This window comes from Crocodylus siamensis, chromosome 7 (genome assembly GCF_052110815.1).
Source record: "Crocodylus siamensis isolate JL-2025a chromosome 7, ASM5211081v1, whole genome shotgun sequence".
NCBI lineage: Eukaryota > Metazoa > Chordata > Crocodylia > Crocodylidae > Crocodylus > Crocodylus siamensis.
Genome location: NC_143401.1, coordinates 21,027,792 through 21,049,015, shown reverse-complemented (window position 1 = coordinate 21,049,015; position 21,224 = coordinate 21,027,792). Strand labels below are relative to the sequence as shown.

Below are 21,224 nucleotides of genomic sequence, written 5' to 3'. Positions count from 1 at the left end.
GAGGAACCAGCGGCTTAGACTGACTCTAGGACATGCAGCCTTTTATCTCCAAGTCCCTTTGTTTGGCCTAAGCCAGCAGTGACTAAGTAAACTGGAGACTGGCTGGGGCTGATTTTGGACTTGCTCAGATATCATGGCCTGGGTTCAGAAATGAGTCTGAAACCTAGGTGGTGCTAGGAAAGAGGAAAAGTTTGAACAGACAGAATGAAAGATGGGCAGAGGCCAGGAGAAGCAGTGCATGGACAGAGAAGCAGGAGGAGGAGACTCGCAACAAATAGGTCTTCGCATCTCCTTTCAGAACCCCTTAGTTTCTGCATTAGCAATGAGCTCCCGCCCTGGTACCCAGTGAGAACTGGAAAGTCCACTCCCCTGTGCACCTCACAGCAAACCCATTCTTGAGAGGCAGCCACAGCGGAGAGGCCCAGCCCAAGTGGAGCTCTGTAGGCCTTGCCATCTCAGCTCTTGTGTCAGGGTGGAAGGGAAGTGTGGGACAGTGCAAAGAAGTTTGTTCTGCCGCTTTTACCCACACTGCAAGTGCCGAGTACTCCAACAGCTCTGAGACAGCAAGGCTGTTGGCCCCTTTGCCAACATGACATTTGCTTGAAAAATTGTATAGTCATTTTTTTTTTTTAATTTCAGGAAGACCTCTGGTGGGACTGCACACAGGCTGAACACACAAGAACAAGGGGCACTTGATTTGTTTAGAAAGCAGCATGTATTCACATATACACACATGGGACAAGATTCTTTCTTGCCTAACTTAACAACAGCCTACAAAACTTCCTGCTTTGGGCTATTATTGAGGCATACATGTGTTAGGACTCACATGTAGATTAAATACTGATGTGCATGGGAACTTAAATCTGCAAGGACACTGACTAGGATTTGCATGATAAGGATGATTGACTCAGCTTCAGCATACAAGCTGGTCTCCAGATGTGGACAGGAAGGGAATTTCCCTCCACCATTTTCCCAAGTATGTGGTTTTGGGATGGATTATGTCTCCCTTTGACATAGCAGGGATTGGCTTCTGGCAGAAAGAAGATGCTAGACTAGAGGCCCAGTGTTTCACAGGTCAGACACATCTCACATTGACATCAGCATGAATATCTCTCAGCAAGGAAAGTGCAGGCTTAAGAGAGATAGGGAGCACAGATCTGACCTAGTCCAGCAATTCCATTGTGTGATAGCAAATGGTAGCTGGGAAATTTCCTTCCTTATCTCCTGTGAAAGCAACACTTAAATGGAAATGCAAAGTGTGTCAGATTATAGTCTGTTATATGTGACACAGTATGTGTTACTCATAAATTGGCCAAGAGTATACTATACACCCAGCATGATGTGGAGCAGTATTTTCAGTGATGTAAGATAAAATGATGGGTATTGGAGGCCTGACCCAAAGCCCACCCAAATCAATGGAAAGCCTCTTTTTGTCTTCAGTAGGCTTTGGATCAAACCCCATTTTGCTATCATCTGGTCACATCTAAAATTGAATAAACTTTGGCAGTATACCATTTGTCTAAATTCTTCACTCCCAGAGCAAGTGACTGTTTTAATGCTATATCCTCTGTGCTGCCTCAGTGGCACTCTGTAAGACTGTTGCCCCTGGATGGGTTCATGTGGATCTTCCCTTAGATTTTGCATCTAAGAACAGGCATCTCTTTGGTGTGTACTGAAATGCCGCAGTAATCCTAGAGCAAGTTTAGCAGCTACTCCCACTAGCTCAAGCCCCAGTGGAGGGAGAAGAAGCACCTCATTCAACAAGTTACATAGCGTAGGTACAGCTTGCATGAATGTGTGAGCCCCAATCAGACTTTGGGGGGAGCATAAGGATGCATACACATTATATCAAGGAAGAAGGAACTGAAAGTGTGAGTGCTTTCACTCTGTGTGTGTGTGGGGGGGGGGGGCAAGGCAAGTGTGTGTGTGTGTGTGTGTGTGTGTGAGGGGGCAAGGCAAGTTCTAGGAATGCTGGTGAACCTGGGTTGACTCAGTGTTTTAATTAATGTTATTAATAATTTTTTATTAAAGAAACTGTACTTTAAGGCAAAAGGCCACTAGTTAGTAAACATCCTTTATACCAGATGATTTGTTGCTATCGATCCCTGGCCTGTTTTAATGTGGATAATTGCATTCTGGTTTCTTAAATCTTCCTCTGGTGGTTTTGGTGGGATGAGCTGGCAATCAACAGCTCTGCCCCACCCAAATATAGCTGTGCCCAGTGGCAGATGAAGCAGTTCTGATATGCAAAGTCAGGGCACCCATTTCAGACTGGTGCTTCAGGGCCCTTTGGGTAAGATGAGATATAGAAGTGTAATCATTCAGGCAGTCTGTTGGTTATTCGTACTGTCAGAACAGCTGTAGGCAAATATAATCAATGCCAATCTCTTTTATACTTTTCTTGGGGCCAAATATTTATCTCATTTGGGTAGCTTCCCCAGTGGGAGCTGGACAGAGGTCAGCTTCTCATACTCTGCATTCAAAGCAGAACAGAATTATTAGCTTGTAATTTTTCTTGATTTATTTTTGCTGATGCTGGTAGAAACGGGGTCCATTCTCCCTTCATGTGACTCACAGCTCCCATTCCCCCAATCCCACCCTGGCCTACTAACAGGCTTTGTGGGGGGAATTAAAATTAAGTGAAATAAAAGTTAATGCCATATGGTGTCTCCCATTGGCAGGGATCTTCGGGCAGCGGTTGGAGGACACAGTGCAATATGAAAGGAAATACGGCCAGCGGCTAGCCCCACTGCTTGTGGAGCAATGTGTGGATTTCATTCGGGAACGAGGCCTCACTGAGGAAGGACTCTTCCGAATGCCCGGCCAAGCCAACCTAGTCAAGGACCTTCAGGATTCCTTTGACTGTGGGGAGAAGCCCCTCTTTGACAGGTGAGTGAGTGCCTTGGTCACTAGAAGTGAATGAGCATCAGCTTCCACTGTTAATCAGTGCTGTGTGAAATGCTGCTGTAATATCCTTGCTTCTGAACATACTCCCTGTTGGGGCAGTTTCAGAAGGTGCTTATTCCAGACAGCTGACCTCTTCACTTAACTTGTACCATGTGGATTTAATGCTTTAAAGCAGCATTTCTAAACCGGTGGGTTGCAGACCAAAAGTGGGTTGCAAGAATATTTGAGCAAGGCCTGAGCCCTCAAGCAGATGACTTGACTGGGATTGCTGACATCCTTAAACGAAAACCCAAGCTGAAGTACTTTGCTGGGCTGGGGCTGTGTGTGTGTGTTGCGGGAGGTTAGATCCTAACTTCGTGAGCAGGGCCCTTTTGGTAGTGACTTTAACAGGCAATTGAATAGGAAACCACCTAAGATTATTTTTACAGGTGACCTAAGCAGCACTACCAGGCTTTATGACTGGAGCAGTAATCAGTGATACCACTTCCATTCTGGCCTGTGGCTGACGGGGTGTATTGTGCTTTATGTGAATGCTGCTATAAGAAAAGGCAGCACATCCCTGAGTCTGCGATGCTGTTACTCATTCTCAGCCTGGAATGTCCTGAAAGAGTTTATTGGAGACATTCTTCTAATTCTTTCCTCCCTTTCTGTTCCTGGCCACCCATCCTCCTTTCTTTGATTCTTAACCACAGTTAATATTTGCTCAATAAGTGGAATTATCAAAGAAGAGTTCACCCCCACTGTGGCAGTTCAAGCATTATGTTCCAGCTGATGGTATATAAGCAGCAGCTGAATGTACATGATTTCCATTGCTCAACTCAGCAGACAGGAGAAATATCCCTGTTGCATGTGCTTGATGGCATTGCTTAGATTGAAGACATGCAGCAGCCTCCACACTTAGCTGTGGTGAAGTCTTGACAGAGTGTGGTTTCTTCCCAGTGAAGCTTCTTAGACACTGATAACCCAAACGTGCCTAGTATTTTGGCAGTGATCATGGTTGAGATTTTGATTTCTCACCCTTATACAAGAGGGGGAAAAAATCTTCCTTGGAAAAGGAAATCAGCTCCCTCCCCCAAAGTGTACTACTTACCCCTTTTCAGTGGCATCACATGCCCACAATACACTGAGGATGCTTTCTGCAGTCAGTTGAACTGCAGGTTTCCTCTTCATGATCTTGGTTTGGTTCCATGTTCTGCTTCAGATTGACTCTCAGACCCCAGAGAATCAGGTCTTTAGGGAAAGGAATTCAGTTTCTCTTTACCTCTGATCCCCAGTGCTAAGTGCCCCTTCCTTTTTCATAGAATTGGTGTGAAGATAAATGTATTAAGGATTGTTAGCACTTGCAATGGTATATGCCTAGGGTGATCATAATAATTTGAGGGAAATCCAGGATGGGGTAAGGAAATCCGGTAGTGAAGGGATGGCAGGGGGTGCCATTGCATGTGTGCACATGCATGCGTACACACACACACACACACACACACACACACACACACACACACACACACACACACACACACACACACACACACCCCACCCCCCCTGAACCCATGGCTTGCAGAATGATTGTGTGGACGCATACACATTCACCCCCACACACACACACAGCCCTGACCCTGTGGCTCCCAGGAGTGGGCCTGGGAAGGACAGCATGCCGTGCACACACAGCCACACACACAGCCCTGAACCAATGGCTCCCTGCACGCACCCTCCCCTGACTACCATACAAAAGGCTCCCCTCACAGCCCAGCGGGGTCTGACCCAGGAGCCTCATACACCAGTGGGTTCCTGCCAATATGGGACTTTTACTTCCATTTTCTGCAATGGTCGGGATGCTGAGACAGCCTCCAAAATCCAGGACTGTTCCAGCCAATCCAGGACATATGGTCACCTTATATATGCCCCAGCAGAATATTGTGCTCCTCTATGGTCCAGAAGTTGTCACACTAAGAAGCTCAACACTATCCTTAGCAGCATGCTGAGATTCATAACAGGCTGCACAACGTATGCAAACACCCATGTACTCCCTGTACTCTCAGGCATTAGACCAACCGATATAATAAGACAGGCCCTAACATCATTCCTGGTGTTAGAAGCAAGAGATGATGAAAATCACCTGCTCCATCAGCTGTTAACTGAAGGCTCAAACAAATTGAGGCTTAAGAGACTCAAAGGTCATAAACCACTTGTATATGAAGGCCACAAGCTCCTGAAAGAGATTGGGGATACTGAATCAAATCTATGGGTAGCAATGGAGTGGGCTGACCACTGGGAAAGGTTAGACTTGTTCCTACAGTATTTTATACCAACCACAAATGAGTACCCCATTGGGCACAATCTTGGCAGAGAAGTGAGGGTCAAGCTCAGCAGACTGAGATCTGGTTATGGCTACTTCAAAACAGCACTGCACAAGATGAACATCTTGGACAGCCCCCTGTGTGAAGGTGGTGTCCAACAAATAACACAGCACTTAATCAAAAGCTGCAATCTTTACAAGTGTACAGACTTGTACACTTGGGGTAGATAGAATCCGCACATTGAGCCAGAATACCAGACAGTGGCTCATAGATTTAGAAGTTGCTATATGATGCCATATGAAAGAAAAAGAGGTGTTCAGACATGCCAGGGCTGGGGGCCAGAGAAGCACCTAACAGAGAGGTGTACAGAGAAGGTACAGCACAGGCAACATTAGGACACACTTCTCCCACAGAATATGTTTTGGGCAGACCCTGGTTGGAACTCCCAGTGCGTTCAGTGAGAGTTGAGGGCAGAACTTGGCTCTTCATGCTGGAGAAGCAGCATTTTTTGCTTTTGCAGAATAGATCCAACCCTTGTACTCTCTGAGGGGTTGGGGAATCCCTTTTCAATCAGTTTCCTTCTGCGCCACTGACTAAGAATAAAATAGAACTTGCTTTCTGAGGACAGAGGAGGGAATCCCTTCCTGGGGTATCAGTTTCCATGTAAACCACTTAGTCACAATGAGTTTGGATTGATACAGTTGCATCAACAATTCTAAATAACCTAAAAACTGGGGTTCTCTACAGAGCAAATACTGCACGAGCAGAGACAGGGAAAGCTTCCTGAGATTCTCCACCACTGGAGTTCAGCTCTTGGCTGGAGGAAACCCCTCTAGACAGCTGTGTCTAGGAGAACATGGAGAAGAGCACCATTCACAATCACTAACCTGCTCAACCTTGGATTGTGGCCAAAAGACCATCTGGGTGGAAGGTGATAGTTATGTTTTGTGCCAAGTCTGTGCTTAGGAGCAAATGGAAGTCAGGGACTCATTTCCCCTAGTCCTGTGTATAATTTTCTTTCCTAACTGTAGAAAGGAAAGGCTCCATGTTCCATCCAGTTCTTCTAGTTTGTTGCATTCAGTGGCATTTTGCAGCCACAATAGTTATAGAAGTTACAACCTGTTTAACTACAGGCAGGAACTCTATGACATATCTCCATACCTCTCTTATTAAATTCATTGTTGTGAGAGTGCACTGAAACTCTGTGGATGCTCTGTAAGAGAACTAAGATGAGTGTCTAGGAAGCCCAAGGCTGGTTGTAACTCAGAAGAATTATTTGTTATAACAGATTGTCCGAATTCTCGGCCCTGAATTCCACTACTCTGAGGTTTGAGAAATCTCTAGGCTTGAATCTGCCTTTTTGGCTTTGTTTCTGAATGAGATTTAGAGCTCAAGGAAAGGCCTGTTGTCCAGTTCTGTTGGAAAGTAATCAAATATTTATGCTATACCTGCTCTTGTGCAATTACTAAAGATGGTGTATGATATATCTTGCAAGATTGACTTAAATGTTGAGATTTCTGCTCATAAATTTGTGAGGATTTGGTACTGAAAAATTTAAACTGAACCCTGTGGTCTATTTTGGTACTAAACACTGGACTCCAGTTCCAGGCTAATCTTGTTCTGTCCTCATACTCATTGGGCAGTCTCTACTACACATAAACTCTGTTACTCTGTAAAGAAAGGTTTTATTAGAATATACATGTACTGCAAATAGAATCTCAACTCTGGTGGTGAATGTAGCCTGATCTGATATAGTTAAAGCTAGTATAGTTAAACTGGTGTATACCTCTGTTTGGACATTCATGGCACAAGTTGAAGGCAAATTGAATTAACAATAAACAAAAAAACTTTGTATTATTACAAAGATGAGGGTTCCAGCTGCTGGGCACCTCGCCATTAGTTCATCATTATTACAGACATATGCTATAGACAAATATATCTCTAAAAAGAGAGGAGGAGCTACTGCTTCAGAGTAATCAACATTCAGCCACCTGGGACCTACTACAGGATCATCAACAGTAACCATGTAACTGTTACCTTTGTATTCAAGTGATTCAAGTGAGTTAAATTGCCCTAACTTGGATCACTGATGAATGAAGGTTAAATCTATAGAGCAGGAGTGGGCAAAATAAAGCCCACCAACTAATCAGATCTGGCCTACAAGTGGGTGGTGGCTCCAGCAGCCAGGTTGGGGGGTGAGGCTGCAGCTGCGCGTGGGTTCAGGCTTCCACATTGGCCGCACAGCTGTAGTGCTCCCTGCCCACCCCACCCCCCTGGTGCCCGGAGCACTGATCCAGATGATGCTGGCTGTGTTTGGGCAGCTGTGGACATAGTCAGCAACTTCTGGTGGCCCCAGGGGAGTGGGAGTAAGGGGTGTGCTACATTTGTGGGTGGGTGGACTCTGGCTGTTGTAGGGGGTGGGGGTGCTAAAGTTGCTGGTAGGTTCAGGCTTGTACTCTAGTTGTAGTCCTGGGAGGAGGGGAGGGAGGGACAGCGAGAATGGGAGAAAGAGAGATGTGTGATCCTTGACAGGTCACCGAAACTCATTACATGGCCCACCAACCCAAATAACCACCCACCCCTACTGCAGAGGTTTTGCTATACTTGTTTTGCTACAGAATCATATAGATGCAAAAGTTAGATAACAGCATGTATTGATATCTTTTGAAATCAATACAATTATGTCTCTTTAAACTCTTAATTATTTGAGTGTACAGGTTTCCCTCGATTTATGCTGTACATGTATTCCTGGAGAACAGTGCATAAATCAAATTGGCGTAAAGTGAGCCCACTTTACAATGTAACAAATAGGGATAGGTTCCTATGGTGGTGAGGGAGGGAGGGAGTGAGGCTGGGACTAGGGAAGGGGTGGGGGGAGGGGTGCCACTCCCAGAGCTGCACATGGCAGCAAAGCAGAGGGAACAGAGTAGCACTCACCCCAGCCCCAGCTGCAGCAGCCCTGGGAGCAGCCAGCTGCCTGCAGCCACTGGGCTGTACCATGCTCTGCCTGTCCCCGCTCATCTCTGTTCCTGGGCTGTGCCATGCCCTGGTGCAGGCAGCTGGTGTTGGCTGCTTCTGGGGCTGCTGCAGCTGGGGCTGGGGTGGGTGCTGTGCTCCATGCCTCCTGGGGCTCTGTTTGTCTACACTCACCCCAGCCTGTGCTGGAGCAACCCTGGGAGCAGCTGACACCATGTGCCTGGACCACAGCACAGCACAGTCCAGGAGCTGGGGTGAGCCCAGGCATGGGGGGACAGGCGGAGCACAGTGCAAGCAGCTGGCTCCAGCTACTCCCAGGGCCACTGCAGCTGGGGCTGGGGTGAGTGAGGCCATGGCCCTTTCCCCTCCCCCCACAGACTTACCTGTTTGTGGGAGTGGGCATCTATGCTGACTGCATAAGTGCAAATTTACCTTGTATATAATGAGTTATGGGTCTAAATATGCCATCGCATAAGTGCGAATGTGTATATGAAGAACCTGCATAAATTGAAGGAAACCTGTATCAACACAGTATTGAAATAAAATAACCAATTAGCATACTATATACCGCACTCGCTTTCCTCCCAAAATTAGCCTTCTAAAACTGGGGTGTGTATCTTAAACAGGAAACCCACGTTTCTGCCCAGATTAATAGCAGTGGCATTTCTATTTGGGCAGTTGAGGGAATCAATTGACTTCATGGCTTATTATAATGCACTTGATTTGTGCTAATTGTTTTTCACCCAACAGGTGTTAATAACCCACTGTCCTTGTTAATAGTTTTGATCTTCTACTAATCAAACGATCCTTTCTTTGGCAGTTTTGCTGAAGAATTTTCAATTTAGCTACTGCTTATCTTGTTTCTGCTACTTCACAGTTCCACAAACTTGTGTTTAGCTCTTTCCAAAATCCTAGAATTGCCAGTGGACTCCTATCTTAAGCAGCAGATATAGTCTCAGCTTTTGGCTAAGCAGCCAAGAGCTGCTGACAGTTCAGCTCTGAAAAGGTTAAAATAGCTTTTGCCCAAGCAAGAGAGGGAGGATGAACAAGCTGAAGTTCAGGCTCTGCCCCTGTTCTGTGAGGCCATAACTAGAAAAATCTTTTCTTCTTCATTCTGCCTTCCCCAAAGCAAGGCATGTGATGTATTTGAGGCACATGGTACGTGAGAAAATATGGTAATTTATTCACACTTCCAAAAGGCCTCTGACAAGGGCCCCCCAAGCAGTCCTGAGTGAGTCACAGTACTGTCATGGAGCAAAATTGGCTGGAGACAAAAAGCGAAAAGTAGAATTAGCTTTTCTTCCTGGCAGAGGATTAATGATGGGGGCTCAGGGTCCCGCAGTAGATCCCAGGTGGTTGAATGTTGTTTATTAGTGGCTTGGGAAGGGGGAGGAGATGTGAAGTAGCAAAATTTGCCAAGGGCACAGTACTCTTTAGTCAGGACAAGAGAGCAAGGTGAGAAACTCTAGACAGACCTTATCAGGCAAGAGGAATGAGTAAGAAGACAGCAAATGGAAGGTGCCGTCAACCAATGCCAAGTAACACAAACTGGAAGGGGGCATTTAAACTGCTTGTAGACCATACAGTAGTGTCTGTGTGAAAAAAGGATCAAATATCATTGCAGATATCTCAGTTCAAGGTGATTCTGCAGACACAAGCTGCTAGGATGCCTAAGGAGTGGGTTGACAGTAATACAAAGAGATGGGTACTGGGAAAGGAAAGGGGGATAGGAGGTGTCAGGCAATCAGAAACAGCAATGGGGTAACGGTTGTTTTATGTCAAATTTTGAGTCAACTTGGTCTTCAGAAGGTAGATGGCTGAATTGACATGCAGCAGTCACAAGTGGACAGAACTTCTCTGTGTTCCCTGCTGTGACTGGCTGAACGCTCCCACCTCATAAGTGTCCCACACTCCCGTTAGCCTTCCCAGGGATTCACCCTGTGCCAGGAGAGAACATGCAATGTCTTTCATTCCTGCAGGGAGTGCTGAGAGATGAAGGCTCCTTCCTCTCGGGTGCCTTCCCTTTACATGTGCTTCCTCTTCCTCTATAGTGAGTGCATTGATTCCTGTGAGACCAAGCCAGAGTTGAATTAGGAAAGGGTTTCCAGAGGGTTTGCCTAGGATGCTTGTCCCCCTTTCATTACTGTTTCTTAGGTAGACTGTCTTGCCTAGTAGCATAACATGTGGAACTGGGACACCAGCTATAGGCACTTACTCAGGAAAGGAGGGTGCATGAATGGTGTAGGACTCTCAGGAGAAAGCAGGGTAGATTTGCACCATCTCTAAACTAGAGATGCATAAGCTTTCATATGCAGCAGCTTACTTCTTAGAAAGCAGTGATTACAATACACAGGGTAGGGAAGAGGGAGGAAAATCAAGGGGGTACTGCTGGGAGAGGCAAGGTGTGTCAAAGAGAGAAAAGCAAAGCAGTTAACCCACTGAGGGATTATAAAAGCTAGCCCAGACAAAGGGATAAGAATCCATAGTCTTGGTTTGGAACATATGTAACACATCCAGTCTGTGGATGATTTCTTGTTCCACAGTTTCCCATTCGAACTGTTTTTTAAGTGGTGCTGGATAAGGTTGGGTACTCTGAGGTCAGCAATGGAGTGTCCAGGGAAGATGCAGTGTTTTGCCACAGGCATGTCTTTTGGGAATCGTTAGATTGGTGTTTGGTCTTTGTTACACATAGGGATCATCCCATTTGTCCAATGGAGACAACAGGGGGGCACTGTGAGCAGGTAATGGTGTATATGAAGTTGGTAGAGGAACAGGTGAATGAATGTCATATATTATAATCTGTGTTATTTGGTCCAGTGATGATGCTGGTGTCTGTTGATTAAGGGGTACAGCTGGCATCTGACTCCAAAGCAAGGTCTGGTTCCTTGATGAGAATAGGAGTTAGGTAGTCTGTGGCTGAAGAGATGCCATTTGAGGTTGGAGGGCTGTCTGTAAGCCAGGACAGGTTTGACCCCCATGTCTACTTTGATTATGATCATCATTTTCCAGGAGGGGTTAGGTGTCATTAGTGGTGTGTCTAAGATGTTCAAATGGGGGCTGTAGATAACAACCAGAGCTATTCTATTGTCTTGGGTTTGGTGCTGTAGCAGGTTAGAGCAGGGTGCAAGTCTGGTTGTGTTTATTTGAGTGGCTGTGCATTTGGGGCTATGCATTGTATTGTATTGTATTCTAATTGTAGACCTGGCTCCAAATCCTTAAACTGTACATTGTGGTCAGTGGGATCAGATCAGATATAATTGTAATGTACAGCTTGTTTATAGATGATGGATCTAGTTGTGTGCTTAGGATGAGAGCTGCTGGCATTGAGGTAGCTGTAGCAGTTGGCTTCTGATACAGCATGGTAGTGATGTGGCCATTGTAAAACTTCACAGTGGTGTCCAAGAACTGAATTTGCTGGGCACAGTATTGCAGAGTTGGTTTGATGGAAGGGCCGAAGTCCTTAGTCATGGCGGATATCTCTTATGCATCCATATGATGATGGTCATCAGTGTACCTTAGGTATATTGTGACACCCTGTTGTATAATAATATCAGGATTGTCTTTAAGGCTGGGTATGGCTCTCCATTCCACTGGACTGAGGTTGTAATGTAAATATTGTTTTTTGGCAATCTCACATATGGCCTCCCAGTATGCCAATGTATTTATGACAGACATTAAGGTTTGCTTTCTCCGCAACTGCCTTCTCATCCCCCTGGTATGCCTAAGGTACACTGATGACACCTGCATGACTTAACAGTTCTTACATGACAAAACTTTAAAAACAAACTTGAACAGGAAATTGCAGAAGAAGAAATTATCCACAGTCTGGATTGTGTTATGTATGGTTTAAACCAAGACCATGGATTTCTGTCTCATTGCCTGGATGAGTGTTTATAACCTCAGTGTCTCTCAATTGGTTAACTGCCTTTTTTTTCTCTCTCCTACCCACCTTGCCTTTCCCATTCTTTCTGTTCTAATTGCTGCTTTCTATTGAAGCTCTGCTGCTGGCAGTCCCTTCACAGTATCTAATGAAGACACCCTCCACTTACAAAAGCTTATGCAGCTCTGATTTAGTTAAACTATAAGGAGAAATCTATGTTGCCTTCTGACTTCAGACTAACATGGCTAACTGTCTCTCTCTGCTGATGAGCTCTAGGGAGTCACCCATGTTGTTAGCATGGATTCTGTCACTGTTATTGTCTGACTCCATTAGGGTTGTTCTGGGATTAGACGTTACTGGTCACATTAGGCTGCCCCACTTTGGATAATTTCTGCATGTGCTGTCAGGATACTCTCTGTGATGCTGTGCCCCTAACAATCTCATTATTACAGGAAAGAGACTGCAAGCTTTGGCTTTTAGTGACAAAGAAGGTTGGCCAGGTTTACTGTAAACAAATCAACCTAAACACTAATATCTATGGCCAGCCAATCCATCGTGCTAGCTGCATGTTTGTAGGCATGGCATAGGTGTGAACATAACTAGGGTGACCACATGTCCTGGTTTGGCTTGGATAGTCCTGGATTTCAGAGGCTGGTCCTGGCTGGCCAGTGAAAATTAAAATGAGTGTCCCAGGTGCTGGGTGGGGAGGCAGAGCCATGGAATAGGAAGCCCTAGCAAGCACAAAAATTGCCCTAAAATAGGTTAACTTGATTAGTGGAAAGACCATTAAAAAGGGGAGATGATTGTTCACACCTTTGAAGTAAAGAGCAATGGGTCATTAATGGACCATTAACTGCCTTACCTGCCCAAGTAGTATAATACCAGAGCTGCAGAATGCCTCCCACTCCTGTCTCTGCCTGCAGCAGCACTGCTGATTTGAGTTGGCCGGGAAGGGTAGTGTCCCAGATTTCATACTGTCCTGGATTTCACATTATCCTGTATAACCACCCTAAACATAACCTCTAAGCCTAGTATAAAGTATTAAATGGTACCTGGGCCTCTTTTTATACACAGATCAAAACAACTTCATTTTTACAGCATACAGATCCTAGTTCTTGACATTTATAAAAAACGTATGTAGGTGGCATCATCAGCATCCTCCTTCTTAAGGTTAATGCAGCCTTCCCACCAGATGGGGACACCTGTTTGTCAGGTCATGCTGATCCTTATTATGGTGTCTTGTACTGGCTTATTAATTCATTCTCTTTCTGTTGGCTTTGGAGGCACTTCTGAGGCTAGCCAGCTACTTTTCTAGGACTTTTGTTCAAGAATACAGTATGCCTGGTTTTGTTCCACTAAGGCTTACTTTGGTCCATGCTGTTAACGGGGCCTCTGTGTGATTTGTATACACACTGATTGATGGTTGTATTAATCCATACTCCAGTGAGGCTATCAAATGGCAGCCATTGCTGCTGCCAGCCTACCTGCCGCAGCCACTGCAACCAGGCCAGCCCCTGCCACTGCCCCTGTTATGTCTCTGCTCCTGCCTTGTGTAGCCATGTAGGAGGAATGCTTTCCTTCACTGCAGAGGCCTGCATTTTTTCCTGTCAGCATCAAAGAAGCCATTTAGACACCTCTCCAGGATGCTCTGGGGACAGCAGGTCTTTGGATTTCTAAACTTCCCTCCTCTCTCTTCTTGTTGCAGCAACACTGATGTTCACACTGTGGCCTCCCTCCTGAAGCTTTACCTCCGAGAGCTGCCGGAACCTGTTATCCCCTTTGCCAAATATGAAGACTTCCTCTCTTGTGGACAGCTTCTCTCCAAAGATGAGGGCGAGGTCAGTGCTTCTCCTAACCCATCTCCTTTTATCCTCAATGCTGTTCTTAAGCTTCCTGACCCAGTGCAGGCCCATTTCACAACTCTGAACCAAAGCCCAGTACTCCCTGTGAGTCTTCCTTGAACTTCAGTAAGCTTTGTTTCAAGCTGTCATACCATGAGCTGCAGCATGAAGCAGATGGCTCTTGGAAGTAGGTCTTGAAATCCTGCAGTGTGCAACATTCATAGAGCATGGTTTGATATTCTTTTTGATTATGACTTGTTCTTCTTAGTAGGGCTGTTTTCTAGTTGATGCCATAAAGAGGTGTGAGTCAGGAAGCCTGGATCACTGACTCATTCTGACTCACTGGACAAGTCATTTCACCTGCCTATGCCTCATTTTCTCCATTACTTATATGGGGATTATAATTCCTACCTCTGAGATGCATTCAGGGAGGTTCTTAACTGATGTCTGTAAGTGGCTTTAAAGAGTTACTCAGAGGAAAGAAGCCACAAAAGAGTAAATTATGGTATTATCTCAAATGCATAGGAGGATAAATAATAATGTTGAGCACTTCAACAGTATCTTCTATTGAAGATTGACTTTCCATATTTTCCTCCATTTTATTCCAAATAGTAGAACAACCTAAAGGAGCCTTCCAAGTCTTGGGAAGAAGTGCAGATTGGTTGAAAGGTGTCTTTTGGATTCTGTGGAAGATAATGGGATAATTTATTATTGTTGTAATTTATAAATTATTCTCCCATCCCAGTGATATCTGACCACCATATTGGATTGGACCTGATCTGATGGAGGCAGGAAGGATTGCATTACCTTCTAGATGGAGATTGTCAAGAGGGATTTGAACCATATTACTTGTGCCCCAGATGTCTGTGGGTTCTGGAGTAACCCATGCGGGGTTCTAGCCTGTTGCGCTATGTGTACAGCCAAGAATGTGCTCCTAGTGTTGCTCTAGTGGTTGGTCCCAGGGGACTACATCAACCTATCACTTCTTCATGGGGGGCTTTCCTGTAATTTGAGTGCAAAGTTCTGATGCTAACCCCAGAGCCAATCCCTGTTGATATCCCAAGTATGTGCCTGTGTGCGGCCATTAGTATTTATGCACTGTAGTAGTAGTGATCCCAGTATCTGTATGCTGATTCATTACACCATGATACAGTTGCAGCCATCCGTGCAGAGGCAGTACACCAGAGTGTTGATGGAGCTTCACCTAGACTGATAAGAGAAAGAGTTTTGAACTCCTGAAGCCCATTACACAAGAGCAAGCCTAGTACTACAGTGGACATCGTTCAGTGTATTAACTATGTAGCTTGCCAGCAGACTTCATTGCCTGGGAAGCAGCATCAGTCTTGTTTTTGTATGAATGCTAGACTTAAAAGAACTGTATTTCATTATTCTGTTTGCATGGGAGGGAGGGACCTCCCTGTAGTTCTTCTTTGTTTAACCATACTTCACGTCACTGAAATGAAAGTTTACAAAACACAACGTAGTGCTTAAGCCTCTGCTGAAAATGTGCTTCTAACAATTTCTGAATTGTCAGATCAATGTGGAGCCCCAAAAGAGCTGTCTCCTTTTGGGAAGGGAACTTGGGATAGACACAGCATGGATGGGGAGCACCCCAGTGTCTGTCTGTTCTCAGTAAAGCAAGTAGGACAAGTTCACATAAATCACTGCCCTGACCAATAAAGCTATTTGGGGGTTTTTTTATGTGGGTAATTTTCTTGATGAAAAAAACATGGTTTCACTTCAACAATATTTGTCACAGGAAATTATCAGCTTCAGGGGATTTTTTTGCAGGAGAATACAAAAGCAAAATCTTTGTTTTGAGTTTACATCTGAAAACAAAATGCATTTTTATTTTAACCTGAAGTGTCTGCCCTAGTTGTGTTTTCAAATGGAAATGAAAATGTTTGTAATGAATTGGATGTTTCAGACTAAAACTGCTGTTTTTCTTAGGTTGTTCAGACCTGAATGGCAGAAACAATATTACTTTAGTCAAAACATTAACTCAAAACACGTGTTTTTATTATGCCAACTAGAAAAATCTAAATAAAACATCATATGGAACTGAATTGAAAACTTTTGCTTAGTTTCAAACCATTTATTCTTAATCAAAATGTTGATGACTAAGCAGTTGGAAAGTTCCTATGGTCTTTCCATTTTTTGAGACCAAAAACTATTGACAGAAGTTTTTTCATTCAAAGTATCTGTCAGTTAAACTCCGGGACACTTTACTTTGTGTTGTCGCCTCTCAACCAGAGGTGGTTTTTGTTATACACAAAATTAGTACTGTGAAGGCCAGTAGCATAACTAGGGCAGGGTGATAGGGGCAGCTGCTCAGGCACTGATTGGAGGGGTCAAGAGGAAAAAACTGCTGTCTCTGCAGCTGCACAGTTGTGCTGGCCATAGTACAGTGGCAGCCAGAAGTTGCCACTGCCCGTGTGCTGCAGGAAGCTGTGTTGTTACATCTCTGGTGCAGGCCTCCCCATATGCACTCTGGAACAGTAGCAAAGAATGCTTGGGATATATCCCAGACCTTTTGCTTCTTATCCAGGTTGCTCGCATACATCCCTGCATCAATCCTGATCACCTCTTCACAGCAGATGTGGAGCCTTTATTGCTCTTACTTCTATACCAGTATTCATCTTTGTACAGCTGTAGTGCTGTCTGTGGGACAGGGCCAGGAGCATAATCTCTCTGGTGCGGCTGACTCTAATCACAGCCAGGTCCAGGAAGAAACAAAGTAGATAAAGGTGAAAAATTGTAGAATAAAAATTAAGGAAATATTTTCAAGTTTTTAAATTCTCATTTGATTTCAAGAGATGCCCACTGTCGTGTTGGCATCTCTGCTGCTGCAGGGAGCCAGATTTTATGCCCAACACTCATGAAAGGAAGAAGGCAGGCAGACATCATTAAACCAACTCTTCTCAACCTTTTTAGATTCAAGGCACCTCTCAGAAAATACCAGCTCTTAATTTTCACATTGCGAAGAATAGAAAGATCACAAGAGCAGGAGGGCACAAAAGGGAGCAGGAGGGCACAAAAGCCCCATGGCTCACCAAAAGCATCCGGGAGTGTCTCCTAGATAAAAGGGAGGCGCACGCCCAATGGAAGGGAGGGGCCATCACCAGGGAGGACTATACTGCGGTTGCTCAGGGATGCAGGGGGGCAGTCAGGGAGGCCAAGGTGGAGATGGGACTGGGACTAGCGTCACAGATCAAGGACAACAAGAAGTCCTTCTTCAAATACACAGGGAGCAAAAAGAAGGTACTGGGTAATGTGGGGCCCTTGCAAAACATGCTAGGATATCTGGTCGTCACACCAGATGACAAAGCTAACCTATTTAACGACTTCTTTGCCTCCATTTTCCTGAGCAGGGACTGGATCAGCCCCCCATCGGGCCCCCCTCAGGTCCCAGGGGAGGTGCACCTAGGCCAAGGGTCAGTGAGGATCTAGTCAGGGAACTGTTGGGGGGACTGGACATATTTAAATCAGCTGGTCCAGACGATCTCCACCCCAGAGTGCTGAGGGAATTAGCTGAGGTCATTGCGGGACCCCTGGCATGGCTTTACAAGCACCCGTGGTGCTGTGGTGTGGCGCCAGAGGACTGGAAGAGGGCCAACGTGGTAACCGTCTTCAAAAAAGGGAGGAAGGAGGACCTGGGGAAGTATAGGCCAGTTAGTCTTACCTCGATCCTGGGTAAGCTTTTTGAGAGAATTATTCTGGCACATGTCCACGAGGGGCCAGCAGGGGAGATTATGCTTAGGGGCAACCAACACGGGTTCATTAGCGGCAGGTCCTGTCAGACCAACCTGGTGGCCTTCTACGACCAGGTCACCAAATCCTTAGATGCAGGGGTAGCAGTGGACATAGTCTTTCTGGACTTTCAGAAGGCCTTCGACATTGTCTTTCACCCCGTTCTCATTAAAAAACTGGAGGACTGTGGTGTCGACACCTACACAGTCAAATGAGGGCTGCACCCAGAGAGTGGTGGTGGATGAGTCATTTCCGACCTGGAGGGATGTGGGCAGTGGTGTCCCCCAGGGCTCGGTCCTTGGGCCCGCACTGTTCAACATCTTCATCAGTGACTTGGACGGGGGGGTAAAAAGCACCCTGTTCAAATTTGCTGATGACACTAAGATGTGGGGGGATGTGGGCATGCTAGAAGGAAGAAATTGGCTACAATCAGACCTAGACAGTTTACAGGGGTGGGCGGATGAGAATAGGATGGGATTCAACACGGACAAGTGCAAGGTGCTGTACCTGTGGAGGAAGAACCAGCACCATACCTACAGGTTGGGGACCTCCCTTCTCGTCAGTGCAGAGGTAGAAAAGGATCTTGGAGTCATCACTTATGCCAAGATGAACATGGACCAATAGTGTGGGGACGTGGTCAGGAAGCCCAACTGCACCTTGTCATGCATCCACAGATGCATCTTGAGCAAGTCTAGGGAGGTGATCCTCCCCCTCTGTGTGACACTGGTCAGGCCGCAGCTGGAGTACTGCGTCCAGTTCTGGGCACTGCACTTCAGGAGGGATGTGGACAGCATGGAGAGGGTCCAGAGGAGGGCCACTCGTATGATCAGGGGACAACAGGGCAGGCCCTGTGAGGACAAGGGTGCGGGACCTGAACCTGTTCAGCCTCCAAAAGAGAAGGCTGAGGGGGGATCTAGTGCCCTGTTATAAACTAGTCAGAGGGGACCAGCAGGCATTGAGGGAGTCCCTGTTCCCCCAAGCACTGCCAGGAGTGACTAGAAATAACAGTCACAAGCTGGCAGAGGGTAGATTTAGACTAGACATCAGGAGGCGCTACTTCACTGTCAGGGCGGCTAGGATCTGGAACCAACTTCCAAGCGAAGTGGTGCTGGCTCCTACCTGGGCGTCTTTAAGACAAGGCTAGACAATCACCTTGACCCCAGTACTCTTTCCTGCCATGGCAGTGGGTCAGACTTAATCTGCTCAGGTCCCTTCTGACCCTATTAACTATGAAACTATGAGGAGGTCAGAATGTTTTTGACCCTATAAATTCCTATTTGAAATCTCTGGGTTTATTTTGTGAATCATGTTTGCACACCTAACAGTGCTAACATTGTATGGCACCCCATGGCATCCTTGAAATTATCTCAAGGCACCCAACAGTGCCACATCACCCTGATTGAGAATCACTTCTTTAAAGAGAAGGTCGAGTGTGAGGGGATAAAGGAGGAGGCCTTGTATTGCCCTGCTGAACCCTGGGTCTTCAGCCCAACATGGAGACTTTGCTAACACCAGTTTGGTCAACACCTTGAAAATTTCTATGCACCAAAAAACCTCCTTGTAAAGGAGTCTCCTGCAGTACTGGTCTGAAACACTGCGTTTTACATTAGTGATGCTACACGGGACTGAGTGTCAATGCAAAATACCACAGGGATGGGTGAAAGAGGGATATATGTCCCTTAAAAGCTGAAGGCAAGTTGATAATACTGTAGTCCTTTCTACTTGATTAACTTTGAGTATTTAGGAAAGTGCCCTCACAGTTCTCTGGGATAGCCTTGCTGCGACCAGCCTTTCTGTGGCTGTTGCTCGCTCATGTTATCAGTGGACACCAGCCTGCAACAGACTGAAAACTACTCCTACAATGGTGGCAGCAGTAAGGACAGAAGTCTAGCTGGCATGTATTTTTACCTTGATACATTTCTAAGTGCTGTTTTCCTTCCTCCAAGTTCATGATTTCCTAGTGACTTTCTCTTGATAACTGGGTTGTAGATAATTGTTTATTTTATGTGTAACGTCTCCCAATTTGTCCATCCATTCCCTATGCATTAAACTGCCCCTCTGCCTGCATTTAGGAAGAGGATGCGCAAAACTTCTCTACTCAACCCAATGGGTCTGTGGCATTTAACACTGTTGTCAATACTTATACTTAAATGCTGCCCTTAGCTGTGCCGTTGAACTCTGTAGAATAAAAATTAGACAAATTTGGCCTGTTAGCTGAATTATTTTCAAACTCATTCACTTTTGAAAATAAAAAAATACCGTGCTATTTTGGGTAAACTAATGATAACTTAAAACTGACCTGAATGCTTCTGCCAAGCTGCAGCTGTACTGCAGATGAACCTTGTCAAGGGTTCAAAAATCTGTGGTTAAGATTTTCCAGAGTGACAGGTGATTTTGATGCCTTGGGTTTTGACACCATTACAAAGACCTGATTTGGGGATGACCACTAAGTTTGATCCCAGGAAGGTATCTCTGGACAGGTTTTTAGTCACTTTTGAATGTCTTTTAAGTTTTCTTTTTTCACAGTTGATGGGTTCTTTGTTTTTTGTTGTTTGTTTTTTTCTCCTGGATTTCCCACAACTCTGTGCTTAATGGAGGGCTGGGAACAGAGCTAGAAATATGGGAATATTACAAGAGAGGCAGCTCTCTGGGTCTTTCTGTCCTGTCTAGACCACCTACCCTCTTAGGGATCTTCAGGTGAGTGTCTTGAAATTCCCAGCTCAGTGGCCTCTGAGGTCTGAGGAGTTTCAGATAAATATCCACACATGTTTGTCTCATATGTGAACCACCAGGCTGTTTTGAAGCTATTCACCCATAACTTCATTCCTCCAGGATCACCTTGGAGTGTGTCAGCACAGGGGCACAGCCAGTGGCCTCAGGCCCTTTTCCCTGCCGTCCAGGTGCTGCTGGATTCTCCAGTGAAGAGAACAAAAAATTACAAAAAGACTGAGAGATGTAGTCATTTATGCCATGGACACAGCACTGAGACTCAAAATATCTCCAAAGAGCCAGTAGCTCCTCAGTAGCCTACCTCTCCTCCTGTAGTAAGATTTAGACTTTTGCCCTAGATCTGGACTTGCACAGAGGTCATCCCAACTCGCTGCATCAAAACGATGGAGAATAGCAGAAGTGAGACCATGGGAGACAGTGCAGTCGGTGTGGAATGTGTTGGTTTTCATAAGACATGCATGCCTGTCGGACCAGCTCAGCATCAACAGTATGTGTTTTCAGCACTGCGACTGCTCTGCTTGATGCTCCCAAACAGACTGGGCACTGAAAAGGCAAATAAGCTGGTAAAATTGTATCAGGGCCTCGGGGAAGATTCAGAAGAGTGGTAGAGGTAACTGGTTAAGGGCCTGCCCAACAGCCATTGGAGTCTAAGGATTACCATTGACTTGAATGACAGTCAAATCAGCCCTGGAGGACTGGCTACCGTTACTATGGAGTGGTGTCACACTTACAGGATTTTGCAACCTTTTCATTTTGGACAATACGTCCTTTTTATTCCTGGGAACAAACCTGCTTACACAGGGAATTGCAAAGCATGTTGTTTCCATTGCACTTCATAAAACT

The 21,224-nt window shown here is 45.6% G+C and overlaps 1 protein-coding gene across 6 annotated transcripts in view; it reads left to right on the top strand.

Moving 5' to 3' along the window:
- The window catches only part of ARHGAP22 (Rho GTPase activating protein 22), a 306,841-nt gene that overhangs the window by 262,272 nt on the left and 23,345 nt on the right, over positions 1–21,224 (top strand). For all 6 annotated transcript variants that reach the window (XM_090057611.1, XM_090057612.1, XM_090057610.1 and 3 more), the window contains 2 exons: positions 2,682–2,889; positions 13,766–13,898. In XM_090057611.1, the coding sequence (XP_089913737.1) occupies positions 2,682–2,889; positions 13,766–13,898 (341 nt within the window). The remainder of the gene's footprint in view (positions 1–2,681; positions 2,890–13,765; positions 13,899–21,224) is intronic.